This window comes from Erithacus rubecula, assembly GCF_903797595.1.
Source record: "Erithacus rubecula genome assembly, chromosome: 6".
Taxonomy (NCBI): Eukaryota; Metazoa; Chordata; class Aves; order Passeriformes; family Muscicapidae; genus Erithacus; species Erithacus rubecula.
The window spans coordinates 10593604-10608465 of record NC_136688.1 but is presented as its reverse complement, the minus strand read 5'-3'; the positions used below and the strand labels follow the sequence as shown (position 1 = coordinate 10608465).

Below are 14862 nucleotides of genomic sequence, written 5' to 3'. Positions count from 1 at the left end.
CACTGAGCTTGGACTAGATGGAAGTCCAGATCCCTTCCTACCCAATTCCATGAAATTCAGTCTAGGACATGAAATTCAGTCTAGAGCATTTGCTATTTCTTCCTCTGGGACCTTTTTCCCTATCTGGTGCCTTGCATTCCCACAAACAAAACAGGAATGGGGTAGGGCTGTTCTTTTCCAGCTTCTCTGTTCCTTTCACCTCATACAAATCTGTTGCTCCAGCATCCCTTATGACTTGGGGGATCCCACTAAACATGGAACCTCTCCTGTGATTGCTCTCTATTTCTCCATCATGGCAGATATGGAGCTGAGCTCCTCGGACTCTGTGAACATGGAAGAGGAGGAGGAGGAGGAGGATGATGAGGATGCAGCAGGGAAGGAATCCCGGCGCCCCATGACCAGGAGGTCCATTCTCACCAGCCCCATCGCCAACGGTGCCAACGTGGACTATGACGAACTGGGCAAGAGCTGCCAGAGCAGCCTGCCGGCTCTCAAGAAAACCCCATCCATAGACTCTTCCGACTCCAGCCGGGGCTCCCAAAATGGCCAGGCCTGGGACCCGAGCGGGGGCAGCCCCCGCAAGAGCAGGAGGGTGCACCTGACCCAGTTTGAGCTGGAGGGGCTGCGCTGCCTCGTGGACAAGCTGGAGTCGCTCCCTCTGCACAAGAAGTGTGTTCCCACCGGCATCGAGGACGAGGACGCCCTCATCGCTGACGTCAAGGTAGGCCTTAGGCGAGTGCAGAGCGCTTCCCACAAGGAAACGTATCCTCTCTACTACCCCTGTGCTGGGGGCAGGACTGGTGTCTTCCTCTGCGTGAGGCTGATGTTACTCCTGAGGGACAATACTGGATTGGGATTTGGGAAAGCAGAAGGGTGGCTGGGTCGTGGCTGGATCCTTTATGGCTATCAGTGCAGGCATGCTCATTGCTGGTGCAGTCACTTCCACTTTTGGCTTGTGGCCTCTGTGGCAGTTGGAGCTTTTTTTCTTGCTCCAGTGGATTTGGCTTTGTTCCTTTGAATTGTTTGCCCAGGGTGTAACCCGGAGTTACTAGAGTCAGTTAATTTGGGCTGGTGAGGGTTGTTTGGATTTTATTTGCCTCCAATCTGTTGAGCTGACCCAATGAGCTTTGGTGTTTTAGCCCTTTAAGCACTGGAGGAATCCATTCTAGTCCCTAAAAAGTTACCTTCTGTTCCCCGCCTTGCTGTTGGTGATCTGTACAGCTGCTTGCCTGTACCAAAGCTGACAGCCAGACACAGCCATGCATATGTCCTTGTCTTTGCATTGGGTTTATTTCCAAGTGCTGTCTCCTGTTGGCTTTTGTGACATATTCAGGTAAATCCAGAGCTCTGCTGTGTTTAGAGCAGAGGGTGCAGCTCTAGGGTCCCAGGCTCTTGGCTGAAAGAGTCTAGGTGCTATTAGGGGCTGAATTTCTGGTTTTCTGTGGCTTTTCAGGCATCCTGTGTGTGCTGTGACCTTTGAGAATGTGACGTGTGTTTCTGAGCCCTGTGTGGTGCTCTGGGGGCACAGAGCTGTGGGCTCTGTGTTGCACCCTTGAACTGACAAAAAGAGGCTGGTGTTGGGCATTTTGAAGGCAGAGCCTTAAAGGTTGTTGATGTTCAGTTGGAGTTTGAGATCTGATCAAAGAATTTGTTCATGTTTTGGAGGTGGTAAAGGTGTGCCTGTGGTTTTGGTGTGATGTACCCATCCACGTGTCTTCGTTGTACCTCGCAGATGAGCTGCAGGTGACAGCATTTGTGGTCCCAGACAACTTCCTTGAGGATTTGCTCCTTAAAGCTGGCTGTCCTTGGAGGTTTGGAAGTATCCTGAGCTGCAGGACTCCATCCCTTAGCACTGGCATACTCAAGGCATCCAGATCCTTAGTCATAGCCTGCAGTGGCTGGGGAAAGTGGGACAAGTTTGTCCAACCACAGCAAAGTCCAACCACTTTCAAAATCCATTTTCCATGGAGGTGATGGAAGTGGCCAGTAGGCTTGTAAAGCCTGAGAAGGGTTTAAGACATTTCTAGCTAAAACTTCCTACTGGGGCCACCAATGCAGCAGGTACTTTTGCCCTTGTGTTGCCAGGTAAGGTCATTGATGGAGCTGGGATCTGGCCAAGCTGGGAAAGTTGCACTTTGATCTGTGCTTCCTGCAGTCAGAACATGGCATTTTCTCGTTCAGACTTGCAGGCCTGGCACCTTGATCTACCCACCCAGTGCCACCCTCTGCTATCCAGTGTCTACAGGCAGCAGGAAAATGCTGCCTTTTCCCACAGCCTCTTGTGTGGTGATCAGGATTTCAGGGTGTCTGTATATTGGGTCACATGGAGAAATATGTATCCTGTCATGAGTACAACCTGGAGTATCATGTGGAGGGATGTGACACTTTGGATGTGACAATGTTGTGCTTCCAACTCCGTGGAAGGAATTGTCTGTCTGAAAATTCTGAGTGTGGTAGGGTCATTAGAAGGAACATTGACAAAGGGGAAGTTTCTGAGACATCCTGTTGTCTTTTGAATGCTTCCGTCCATGCTTTCCAAGCCCTCTGTGATGTGCTGGTTTCCATGACTGGATTTGACAGGAGGATGCTCATGAGGCAGCTGGCAGCAGGTTTAAAGCCAGGCCCCTGGCATAAACAGGTTGTATCTGCGCTCTGCTTGGAGCTGTTGGAGCACCAAGGATTTGTAGAAACAAGAGAAGCCTCTCCCAGAAGAGCTGATCCTGTCTCCAGGACCTCATCTCAAAACCTCTGTGATACTGCCCACTACCTGCCTGGGCAATGAGCACAGAGAATTTGGTGAGGAATCGGGAGATGGTATCCTCAGGATGGGTGAGGAAGTTCAGGGTGGCCTGTGAGCTGTGCCAGGAAGGTATCCCATGGTGGGATGGCTTCCCTGGTCACGCTCCTGCCTGCGGGTCAGAGAGAGCCTGTGCCAGGGTCCCGAGGGTGTCACTGGTTGCACAGCGGGTGACAGTCGGAGCCAGGTCGGCATGCGACTGGCTTCCTGGGAGCACAAAGCTGGAGCTGCCAGCAGATGCTTTGGATGGATCAGAAGTGGGAGCAGCGGCTGCTCCCTGTGCTGTTTCGCTTTATTTCAGGAGTTTCCTCCATTTTAATTGCGGTGTGTAGCTGGGGGGCGTCTCGGGGGGGGTGGGGCTGGAGCTGGGATTGCCTGGGGACACCTTGATCGCCCGGTATGGATCTGTCCCCCTCTAGCGGTTTGGTCCTCGGCCTTTGGGAATGTGGTTGCTCCCAAACTTGGCTGGCGGGATGTTTGTCCCTCCAGGTCGGGAGTGTGGGGGTGCAGACCCTGGGGGGAGCTGCAAGGGGAATGACCCTTGCCTACATTCCAAAGGCCCGCTCGCTCCAGCGGGGTCTCCCAGATCCCAAACGCGCCTCGGAGCAGACAAAAGAAAGGCGCCGGGGAGGCTGGGCCTGAGCGGGACGGGGTAAGGGCTCTCGGCCACGCTGTGCCCGGCCCCGGGGAGCCCGGCCGCGGCCTCTCGGATTGCGGCGGCGGAGGGAGGGAGGGATCCCGGGGCGGCCGGTGGGCAGCGCCGCCCGGACCCTGCGCCAATCCCCGCCGTCCCGGCCCCTCCCGGCGCTGCAGCAGCGCGGCTCTGCCCTCCGCTCCCTCGCTCCCTTTTTCTCTTCTGCCATCTTCCCGTTGCAAAGCATTGCTGGGAACCGCATGTGGGTGACGCAGCAGCATTGTCTCCGGCTCAGGAAGCTGCCGCCGCCGCTGCCCAAGGGCTCGGGAGGAGCACGCGGCCGCCGGTGCGGCTGCCGGGGCGGGGAGGAGCCGGGGGCGCTCGGGGCGGGGGCGCAGCTGCTCCCCCAGCCATGTCCCCGAACATCGGGGGTCCGGCCGGGGTCTGAGCCAGCCCCCGGAGGTGTCCGGGGAGAAGGGAGGGGGCCCCAGCCCTCGCAGTACGGGCACTGAAACAAAGAGGGCTCGGCAAACTTCACCCCAGAGTCTCGGCAGCTCCAGAAGCGCAAGGTCAGGCAACTGGCAATGCTCGTGGCGCGGGGAGGGGACGCGGGGACGCTTCGGTCCCGACAGGGTTGGAGGGGACCGCGGGGGGACCCTTGCTTGCCGGAGGGGTCCCTGGTGGTGCTTGAGCTGACCTCTCGCGTCCCCGGGGCACTCTCGCCGGCGCCGCTGCCGAGGCCGCATGTGCGCAAGGTTCCCTCCGCCGCGTCCCCCCGGCCACAGCACAACAGGGCACAGGGAACCTGCGGGCTGTTGCCCACCTCGGCTCCGAGCTAGATGCAGCCGCAGGACCCAGAAGCCCCCGCAGTCCCTCGGCTCTCTGGCGGGGAGCATGCCTGAGCCACCCCCTCCCGTCCCCGGTGCCACAGGCAGGCGGACGCTGCGGTCCCACGGATGTTCGTGTGGGAGCTCCGAGCCCTGACCTTTCCCTCGGCGTGTGCTCGTGGGGAGCCGGAAGGTCTGAAGGCGGCAGGCTGCGCTGCCGGGGAGCCCAGGGGAGACTGCGGCTTCCTGCCTCCCCAGACACGCGGAAAACCGGGCGGGGGGCACGCCGGGCACCCCTGCCCTGGCCCTGCCTGGCAGCGGGAAGCACCGCCCGCCGGGATGCCGGCAGGAGGCTCCTGCCTGCGTAACCATGGCAACGTCAAGTAAATAAAGCACCTTTGCGATCGGCAAATTCGGTGGGGAGTGGATGTGGGGAGGGGGCTGCACCAGAGGTTGCTGAAAGGACCCGGGTGAGCACGGGAGCCCCGTGCACTGGGAGCGAGGGACTGTCATGCCAGAGGGCAGCGTGCCAGTCTGTGCCAGTCCGGTCGGTGCCGAGGGATCTCTCCCTCCAAGTCAAAGCCAAACCCCAAGGCAGTGCGGGGGAGCAGCTCTTGGCTACCGGCAGCTTGTGCCAGGCCATGGAGGGCAAGCTGGGGCATCACATCCTGCTGCTGCTGCACCCTTCAGGCTGCCCCGTGCCTGAGGAGGGGGGGGGGGGGCAATGCTGGTGAATTCTCCCCCCAAATCCCCCCAGATTGCTGAATCTTGGCATTCTCCCCCTCTACCACCGCCCAGCACGGGGCCTCGGGGCTGAAATGCAGTTGATGAAAGCGCTGGTGCAGATCGACTCGACAGAGCTTGTCTGTCTCATGTGGGGAGGAAGGATGGTTGGGCGGCGTAGGGAGAGGAGGGCTCATTCCCAGCTGCCTTTGAAGCATGCTGGCCTTGGCATCTGGTCGGAGCCCGCCTCACTGGCGGGAGCTGTGTTTCCCTCTGCTCACACCTGTGCTTTTTGTCTCTCTGCTGTGTTCCTCCCCTCCTGTCTCTCCATTAGCTGCTGTTGGAAGAATACGCGAACAGCGACCCCAAACTGGCACTTACAGGTGTCCCCATCGTCCAGTGGCCCAAGAGAGATAAGGTAAGAGCTGTGAGGAGGGGATCCAGATGGGTGTCATGGGTGGAGTCATTTCCCGGGCCTGGGGTGTGGTGGCACTACTTCCATATCCGCCTTGGGAGCAGAGCCAAAGTGGGATGTGGGGTGCAGCCACCTCCACAGCACCACAGGCAAACCCAGAGATCTCCCACTGTGCCGGTTATCCCAGCTCAGCTGATGGGTGGTAACCAGATCAACCCCAGCTGCTCCATGTTCTCCAGGCCTTTGGTTGTGCTTGGAGAGCAGGGAGCCTTGTTGTAGGTGGAAGAGGCAGTCCTGCTCTCCCAGGAGCTCTCTGGATTGCTAGGGAGACCAGAATGGCCTGAGGAATGTTGTGTGTCAGGAAAGGCCTCGCTGTGGCAGAAGTGAGTGAGGTGTGGGATTGATAGTCAAGCAGTCCAACCCCTCACCGTGACGTGGCTGTGTCCCTGTCCCTGTTGTAGGATTGGGTCTTACAACCCCAAGCAAGGCAGCTCTCTCCTGAGAGTCTCTCCCTGTGGATAGCAGCCAGCTCTTCAGCAGTAGGACCTTTCCATGCATCCCTATCCAGCTGTGCTTATAGTACGGGGGACTACAACCCAGGCTGAGCTCACTGGGCAGATGGAGGCACAGAGCAGCAGGAGTTCCTCTCTGCAGGCTGCCTTCCTGTGGCCTGCCAGGATGGCTCCCAGAGGTCACTTCTTCCTTCCTGCCAAGAGATGGGCCCACAGGCAGGCTGTGGGAAGAGCAGGACCCTCATAGGAAGGGTGGGTAACACCCCATGTGGGTGTAGAGACAATTAGCCTCTCTGGTTGTCCTTTGGAGGTGCCTGTCTCTGCTTGCCTGCCCTGCCCGGGGGATCCAGCATGATCCTTGTGCAGCACAAATGTCTTGGGCAGCTTTTCTGGTAGAAGTGACCTGGAGATGTGTGCATGCTTTCGATGCAGCACTCAGAGGCTTGGCACATCCCCAACCCCATCCTTGGGAGCCTGCCCTTCCCCAAGCCCATCAGCTGTGGTGCACATCCCAGCACGGCCAATCCCAGAAGGATGCTGCAGCCAGCAGATTTCCTGTGAGGGCTGATGGGATGCAGAGTGACAGCTGGAGAGCTGTGCTGTCTTACCTGCACTGTAAACAAGGAAGGTGTGGGTATTCCCAGTGTGCCTCAAGCTCGGGAAAGAGTGACCAGAGCTGTCCCCTTGCGCAGTTGGCAGAGTGACACAGAGAGAAACAGCCTGGTGGACTTACCATTCCTTGCCTCCATAGGAAAGCATGGATGCTGTGGGATGCTTTTGGGACTCAGCAGCCGTTTCCAGGCCCATTTGAGCCCTAACAGGGGCTGAGAGGAAGGGGAGCTCTTGGTGTGGGATGGTGTGAGGGATTAGGGAGTATGCTCCAGGAAAAGTGCCAGGTCAGCGCTGATCCAGGCGCCTTTGGCTGCAAAGCGCTGAGGGAGCAGAGCTGCTCTCTGGCACATTATCCGAAGTCATAGTGCTGGATCCAGGGATCAGAGCCTTCCAGATCCCAGCAGAACACAGCACTTCCCTCTCCTCACCCAATTCCTTCTCTCCCTGTTGCCAGCTAAAGCTCCAGGCCCGGCTGCGGGTGCGCCTGCCCACCATCCCCATCACCAAGCCACACACCATGAAGCCAGCACCACGCCCGACTCCCGTCAGGTCCACAGTGTCTCCCATCGTGTCGGGTGCCCGGCGGAGACGGGTGCGGTGCCGGAAATGTAAGGCCTGCATGCAGGGCGAGTGTGGCATGTGCCACTACTGCAGGGACATGAAGAAGTTCGGCGGGCCTGGCCGCATGAAGCAGTCATGTGTCCTCCGGCAGTGCTTGGCGGTGAGTCCAAGTTGCATCCCTGGGGGATAGCTGGTTGCTTCTCCATGGGGTTCAGGTAGTAGGGCAGGAAAGGAGGAAGGTCCCACCGTGCCCTGGTGTCAGCCCTGCTTTCCTTTGTAGCCCAGGCTGCCTCACTCGGTCACGTGTGCACTTTGTGGGGAGGTGGATCAGAATGAGGACTCACAGGACTTTGAGAAGAAGCTCATGGAGTGCTGTATCTGCAACGAAATCGTTCACCCTGGCTGTCTGCAGGTGAGCAGGGAACATGCTGGGCAAAGGTGAGCTCTGCTGTGAGGCCAGGCTGCTGCTGACCCCCTCCTCTTGTTGCAGATGGATGGGGAAGGCCTGCTCAATGATGAGCTCCCCAACTGCTGGGAGTGTCCCAAGTGCTACCAGGGTGATGACACAGAAAAGGGCCAGGTAAGGAGCTGTGCTGTGGAAAGGATCTGTGTCCTCCATTCCTCCCAGTGGATCCTGCCATGGATATGGGCTGGGGTGGGGGGAGTTGCAGTGACCAGTGAGAATGAGAATCATGGGGGTATGCAGCACCTGGGGGCCTGGGCACATCCTGCTGCAATGCAATCCTGAGATACTCCACTATGAGAGACACGACTGGAGAGGCACTGAGTGGACCCAACCTCAAGAGACACCCCTTTTGAGAAGGGTTAGGAAAATGCTTGTTACTGGTGTGGGTGGTCTCTGGTCCTTGTGGTACTTAGCTGAGCTGTGAGGAAGAAATTACTGTGAGAGTGGCGAGACCCTGGCAGAGATTGACCAGAGAAGCTGTGGATGCCTCATCTCTGGAAGTGTTCACAGCCGGGTTGGATTTGTCTTAGTGGAAGGTGTCCCTATCTAACCCAAACCATTCTACAATTTCACTGAGCTCTGCTGGTGCAGGTCTTGCCAGCACCATGATGTGTCCCTGGGGAAGAGGAGAAGGGAAAAGCCTTCCCCAGGCCTCATTCCTGCTAACCAGCCACCCCCATTCCCCGCAGAAGAGGAAGGTGGAGGAGAGCGACGACGACACGGCGCAAGCCAAGGTGCTGCGGCCCCTGCGGAGCTGCGAGGAGCCCCTGACCCCCCCACCCAACTCGCCCACCCCGATGCTGCAGCTGATCCACGACCCCGCGTCCCCCCGCGGGGTGGTGACACGCTCGTCCCCGGGCGCCGGGCCCAGCGACCACCACAGCGCCAGCCGGGACGAGCGCTTCAAGCGCCGGCAGCTGCTGCGGCTCCAGGCCACGGAGAGAACCATGGTGCGGGAGAAGGAGAACAACCCCAGCGGCAAGAAGGAGCTGTCGGAGGTGGAGAAGGCCAAGCTGCACGGCTCCTACCTCACCGTGACACTCCAGCGCCCCACCAAAGATGTCCACGGCACTTCGATCGTCCCCAAGCTCCAAGCCATCACGGCCCCTCGGCCAACCTGCAGCACTCGCCGCGCGTGGTCGTGCGCCATGCGCCCGCCAGGATGCCCCTGCGGAGCGACGAGGAGGCGGCTGCCGAGGAAGAGGAGGAGGAAGAGGATGAGGAGGAGGAGAACGCGGAGGAGGGGGGGCAGCCCGGCTGAACGGGCGCGGGGGCCGGGCGCAGGAGGGCGAGGAGAGCTGCGTCCAGCGCGAGGTCTGGATGTCCGTGTTCCGCTACCTCACCCGCAGGGAGCTCTGCGAGTGCATGCGGGTGTGCAAGACCTGGTACAAGTGGTGAGTGTGGGGACACCCCGAGGGTGCAGGGGGAAGGATCTCTGCCATGTGTGCACCCATCTCTGTTGTTCCCTTCTGCCTTCCTCCTGTCCCCTCAGCTGTCCCCTGCTGTGTCTTTGCGAGGTGCCAGTGCCTTCCCTCGCCCATCACCCTGATGGTTCTTGCCTTCCTGGCCTCCCTTGCTGCCTCGCCTCCCAGCAGGCAGGGAAGGCAGGCTGAGGCGGGATGGCTTTGCTGACTGGAAATGCCTCGGGGGGCAGCAGGCCTGAAGACAATGCTGGCACAGGGACAGCTGTGCATGGAGGGCTTGGGAACAGACAGGAATGGAAACTGGGAGGTTTCTAACAACCGAGCAGCAGGGATTGACTGCTTTGGTCAGCAGTTGGTGGCAGTGGTGTGGTGGAGGAGTGTCCCCTCGCCTGCACCTTCAGGGGCTCAGCTAATTTGCCATCGAGTCCTGGCTCTTCACAAATTCCCATGAAGAGGAAGTGTGTCCTCCTGGTGAAGGAGCAAGCTCTGCTGGGGTTGTGGGGTGGGACACACAGTGTTTTGTCTGCTGGGAGTAAGGATCCTTAAGATCAGTAGAAACACCCAGAGGGAGGGGGCAAGCAAGCCTGCAGCTGCAACTTTAATAAAACAAATGAAAAAGAGTTTATTTTGTGGCAAAACCCTGCTGGGTCTGCACTGGTGGCTGTATAACTGTGGCAACCTCCCATGTTAGGGGAAAACCTATGGAACCAGGAGGAACAACCTTGTTCTGTGGCTGGGGCACTCCAGGGCTGGGCTCCTTCTGAGAGCCAGGCAACCTGCTGGTTGGCTATTATCCCATGGAACTCTTGGGACTCAATTTTCAGCCTTGCCCTTGTCCCCAGGTGCTGTGACAAAAGGATTGTGGACAAAGATAGACTTGAGCAGGTGCAAGTCCATCACCCCCCAGGCGCTGAGCGGCATCATCAAAAGGCAGCCGGTCAGCCTCGACCTCAGCTGGACCAATATCTCAAAAAAAACAGCTTACATGGCTCGTCAACAGGCTGCCAGGTGAGTGTGGGCTGGGGAAGGGTCCTTTCTTCTGCCACCAGCCTGCTCCAAGGCTTCCTGAGGCTGGGTCATGGGGAGAGACACCCTGCAAGCCTGGGAACTCCTGAGTGCCTGGGTCCCATCACCCAGCAAGTGTCCCACCCCAGGCAGGGAGGGGGACCTGTTTTCTCACGTGCCTGAAAAAGATGGTGGAGATCTATCTGGGATGCCTGGGAGCCGACCAAACCCGTCTAACTTGTTACCTGCCTCCCTTCTGCCAGGCCTGAAAGACCTCATCCTAGCGGGCTGTTCCTGGTCTGCGGTCTGTGCTCTCAGTACCTCCAGCTGCCCCCTCTCAGGACCCTCGATCTTCGGTGGGCAGTAGGAATCAAGGACCCTCAGATCCGGGACTTACTCACACCTCCGACAGACAAACCCAGTAAGCTGCTGGGGCTGGCTGGGTGGGACAAGGGAAGGATCCCCAGGGCAGTCTGTCCACTCTCTTTCTCTCTGCCTGTGCAGGTCAGGACAATCGCAGCAAACTCCGCAACATGATCGACTTCCGGCTCGCTGGGCTGGACATCACGGACGCCACGCTGCGCCTGATCATCCGCCATATGCCCCTGCTCTCCCGCCTCGACCTCAGCCACTGCAACCACCTCACGGACCAGTCAGCCAACCTCCTCACCGCCGTGGGCTCCTCCACACGCAACTCTCTCACCGAGCTCAACATGGCAGGTGCGTGCCCTGCTCCAGGTGCCTCCTGGATGTCCCGTTCCTCCTCCCACCAGCTGGCTGCTGGAGGTGTCCCCTTACACTCCCTGTGCTCTGCCTGCAGGCTGCAAATAAGCTGACAGACCAGGCCTTGCTGTACCTGCGCCGCATCTCCACGTCACCCTCATCGACCTGCGGGGTTGCAAACAGATCACCCGCAAAGCCTGTGAGCACTTCATCTCGGACCTGTCCATCAACAGCCTCTACTGCCTGTCCGATGAGAAGCTGATCCAAAAAATCAGCTAGAGCCCCTCCCCGGGGCAGACTGAGAGAAGGAAAAGAGCCCATCCCACCCCTCTTGGAGGAGCCCGCTCCTCCACCTCCCCTCGTGCCCTGCGTGTCCTGCTGCCCGCCTCTCACCTGACTCGGCAGGCAGGGCCGTCGCTGGCCTCGCTCCACTGTCCTTCCTCCTCCTTCTCCTTCCCCGGGACTTCTGCCGAGGAAGATGTCCCGCCAGGCTGGCCAGTACCAGAGGAGGAACGGGCACATGGCAGGGAGCCTGGGCCCGGAGGCTGGCCGCTTCCTGAGGCGGGGCTGCAACAGAGGCCTCTGTGCAGAGAAATGGGGCCACCCTCTCCCCCCAGCTTTTTCCCCTCCTCCCCGTCATCTCCTTGCCTTGAAACCACTTGTCACTTCCCCGGTAGCACAAAGCTTGAGGGTCGAGGTCTCCCCAAGGAAGCGGGAGCAGAGCCAGAACATCCCATCCCCCTCTGTGCCACCACCAGCTCGGCGCTTCCCTGCACCTCTTCCCCTCGTCTGGCTGCAGGGACTGCTGTCCATCCCCCTCTTCCTCCTCCCACACATGGGGCGGTTGCTTTGGGCACCCAGGGCAGGAGCCCTGTGGCCGGGGTGTCCCAGGAGCAGGGGCTGGGGGATAACATTCTGTCCGAAGGGATGGAGCAGGGACAAACCCACAGGTACACCAGAGCTCAGGGAGGACTCGGGAAGCATCAGCCAGGGGTGAGTGAGCAGGGGACAGGAGCTGCCTCCTCTTCCTCCCCAGCTCCCGCACCACGAAGCACTCTGGGGCCGGAGGGGCAAGGGCTGCTCTGCGGCCTGGAACCGAACTGGCATCGTCCTCTCCTTCCCCCCCACCCCCTTTTCGCTGCCGATTTTCCTTTGCAATGAATGGTTGGTCCAAAGAACCTCTCTCTAGGGCAGCAGAGAGCTTTTTGCACTTTAAAAAAAAACAACAAAAAAAAAAAGACAAAACAACAAAAAAAGACAAGAAAAAAAAAAGGAAAAAAGGTTGGAATCTTCATTTTCTGGGTTACTATTTTATTTCCCTCCCTGTCTTGCGTGTGCCCGGACGCTCCCCCTCTCTGTCCCCCCCGGTGTCAGCACCCTGCTCTCTCCCTGGCAGCATACCGATAGCACAATCCGGGGTGTCCCCTCCGTGCCACCACCGGTCCCCAGCCCCGCAGGGGTCCCCGGGGGGCAGCCCACACCCCCCTGCTGCTTCAGAAGCAATAAAGGAGGAGAGGCGGCCCGCGGGGACTGTCCCTGGCAGGGGGATAGGAGGGGACAATCCCGCAGTGCCTGGGACAAGGGCAGCGTGGCCGAAGCGGAGCCGGAGGGCTCGGAGCAGGAAACCCCCCCCAGGCGAGAGGAGGAGCCTTCGGCCTCGGCCTCTCTCGGCAGTGGCTCCCGGGAAAGACGTCGGAAGAATTAAAGCTTTTTCTTTTTCCTTTGGATTCCTTTTGAGTTTTGCAACGCGAAAGAAAAATTGCAGAGCTGGGGTTGAGAGGGGCGAGGTGGTCCCCTCCTCCACGGGGACAGCTCCCTCTTCCCGCCGTGTCCCCCCCTCCAGCCGCAGAGACTCCAGCGTGCGACCCTCCTCACCAACCCGGCGTGGTGCAAATCCACGAGGAAGAAAAAAAGAATTATATATAATAAAAATCACTTAGTGATTTAAAAACCAACCTAGCCCTGCTCCCTGAAGACAACTCCTGCAAGCAAAGTCACTTGTTTAAGGGTTGGTTGTGGTTTTGTTTCGTTTCGATCCCCCTTTCCCTCCCTTCCTCCTTCCCTCCCTTCCCTGGAGAAATATTGTAAATATCTATTTTTTTGTTGGCGATTTAGAGTCCATCTCTGATGTTTGTGCTTTAAAATTAAATGTAAGCATTAAGGGTAAAAGTAAACCAAGTCTTGCATTCTCTCAGCTGGGGCTGGGGGCTCTTGGCTGGGCAGAGGGAGGGCACCTACTTGGGAAGGGGGTTTGGTTTTATTTTGGGGGTGAGGGGGATGGTTTTCCTTTGTGAACCTTCTCCCATCCTGGATTTTTAGAGAGGCTCTTTGCTCATACCATATTAGCACCAGGCTGGGCAAGCTGTTGTGGGGGAAGGGAAAGCCCCAGACTCCAAGGGAAATATTTTTATTGCTTGGGGGTGGATTTTTGAATTAAAAAAAAAAAAAAAAAAAAAAAAAAAAAATCAACTCCAATCCATTAGTGCGAGCTCTGCCCATCTGTGAGGGAAAATGGAGGGGACAAGGCCAGGGCTGGGACCTCCTGTGTCCCCCCCTGCACTGGGGATGTCTCAGCTGCTAGAGGAAACCAGAGCACTGTCGGTGGTGGCAGCTGTCCCGGTGTCCCCACTGTCTCCTGGTGGGTGGTGGCAACTGTCCCTGTGTCTCATCACCTCCCGCCAGGGCCACACGTCCTGCAGAGGTCTGCATGGCTCTTGCCCTCCACATCCCTTGGGAAACCTGCCCTCTCCCAGTGGATTCCTGGGCCACCAGGGTGACATTTAGTGTCCCCCACCCTGCAGGGATGTCACAGCCCAGATCCCCGCATCAGCAAGGCACACGGCAGGTGACATCATCCTCTACAGGTGGCTGCGGCCACTGTCACCCTCCTGTGCCCTGGTCCCCAGGTGCCACCACGTGCCTCCCCCAGTGATGCACCAGAGCCAAGCGAATCTCAGCTCCCAGAACCACTGCCCGTCCCCTCCCGGTGTCCCCTCCCGGCCCCAGGGACAGGGAGCCTGCACACAGTGTCACACATACGGTCACACCTGCTGCCACGCATGGCACGTGTGGTCACACACCATGTAGTGTGGAATGACATACACGATGTCACAGGCACACAGAGCCACTGTCACACACACCCGTGGTGTCCCACAGTGTCCCACACAAAGGCACACACAGACACGGCGTCATACCTGTGGCATCACACCCCCACGCTGGCACACACACCCAGTGTCACACACACATCCAGTGCCACACACCCAGTGTCACACACACACTGTCACGCCCATGCATTCAGTACCACACACCCAGTGTCACACCCGGTGCCACACACATACACCCAGTGTCATACATGGTGTCACACACACGGTGTCACACCCATGCATCCAGTGCCACACACACAGTGTCACACTCAGTGTCACACACATACACCCAGCATCACATACCCGGCGTCACACCTGGTGTCACACCCAGTGCCACACACACCCAATGTCACACACACGTCACACACCCAGTGTCACATCCAGTGTCACACACATATGCCCAGTGTCACACACAGTGTCACACACACAGTATCACACAGTGTCACACACACAGTGTCACACACACAGTGTCACACACAGTGTCACACACACAGTGTCACACACACAGTGTCACACACACAGTGTCACACACAGTGTCACACACACAGTGTCACACACACAGTGTCACACACGGTGTCACACACATGCATCCAGTGCCACACACACATTGTCACACCCAGTGTCACACACATACACCCGGTGTCATACACGGTGTCCACACACACGGTGTCACACCCATGCATCCAGTGCCACACACCCAGTGGTCACACCCGGTGCCACACACATACACCCAGTGTCATACATGGTGTCACACACACGGTGTCACACCCATGCATCCAGTGCCACACACACAGTGTCACACTCAGTGTCACACACATACACCCAGCATCACATACCCGGCGTCACACCTGGTGTCACACCCAGTGTTACACACACAGTGTCACACGCAGTGTCTCACACACACTCCCAGTGTCACACACGCAGTGTCACACACACCGCCGGTGCCACAGCCGGTGTCACACACATACACTCAGTGTCACACACACACTCCCAGTGTCACACACGCAGTGTCACACACAC

At 58.4% G+C, this 14862-nt stretch overlaps 1 protein-coding gene across 1 annotated transcript in view; it reads left to right on the top strand.

Moving 5' to 3' along the window:
- The window catches only part of KDM2A (lysine demethylase 2A), a 31612-nt gene extending 20498 nt beyond the window's left edge, over positions 1-11114 (top strand). Inside the window, 17 exon segments of the mRNA XM_079310080.1 lie at positions 300-721; positions 5316-5399; positions 6975-7241; positions 7362-7493; positions 7572-7661; positions 8237-8651; positions 8654-8794; positions 8797-8941; positions 9814-9829; positions 9831-9941; positions 9943-9979; positions 10240-10308; positions 10311-10397; positions 10481-10696; positions 10797-10801; positions 10803-10842; positions 10845-11114. Of these exon segments, the coding sequence (XP_079166206.1) occupies positions 300-721; positions 5316-5399; positions 6975-7241; positions 7362-7493; positions 7572-7661; positions 8237-8651; positions 8654-8794; positions 8797-8941; positions 9814-9829; positions 9831-9941; positions 9943-9979; positions 10240-10308; positions 10311-10397; positions 10481-10696; positions 10797-10801; positions 10803-10842; positions 10845-10978 (2411 nt within the window). The 3' untranslated portion in view covers positions 10979-11114.
- Positions 11115-14862: the final 3748 nt, after the last annotated feature.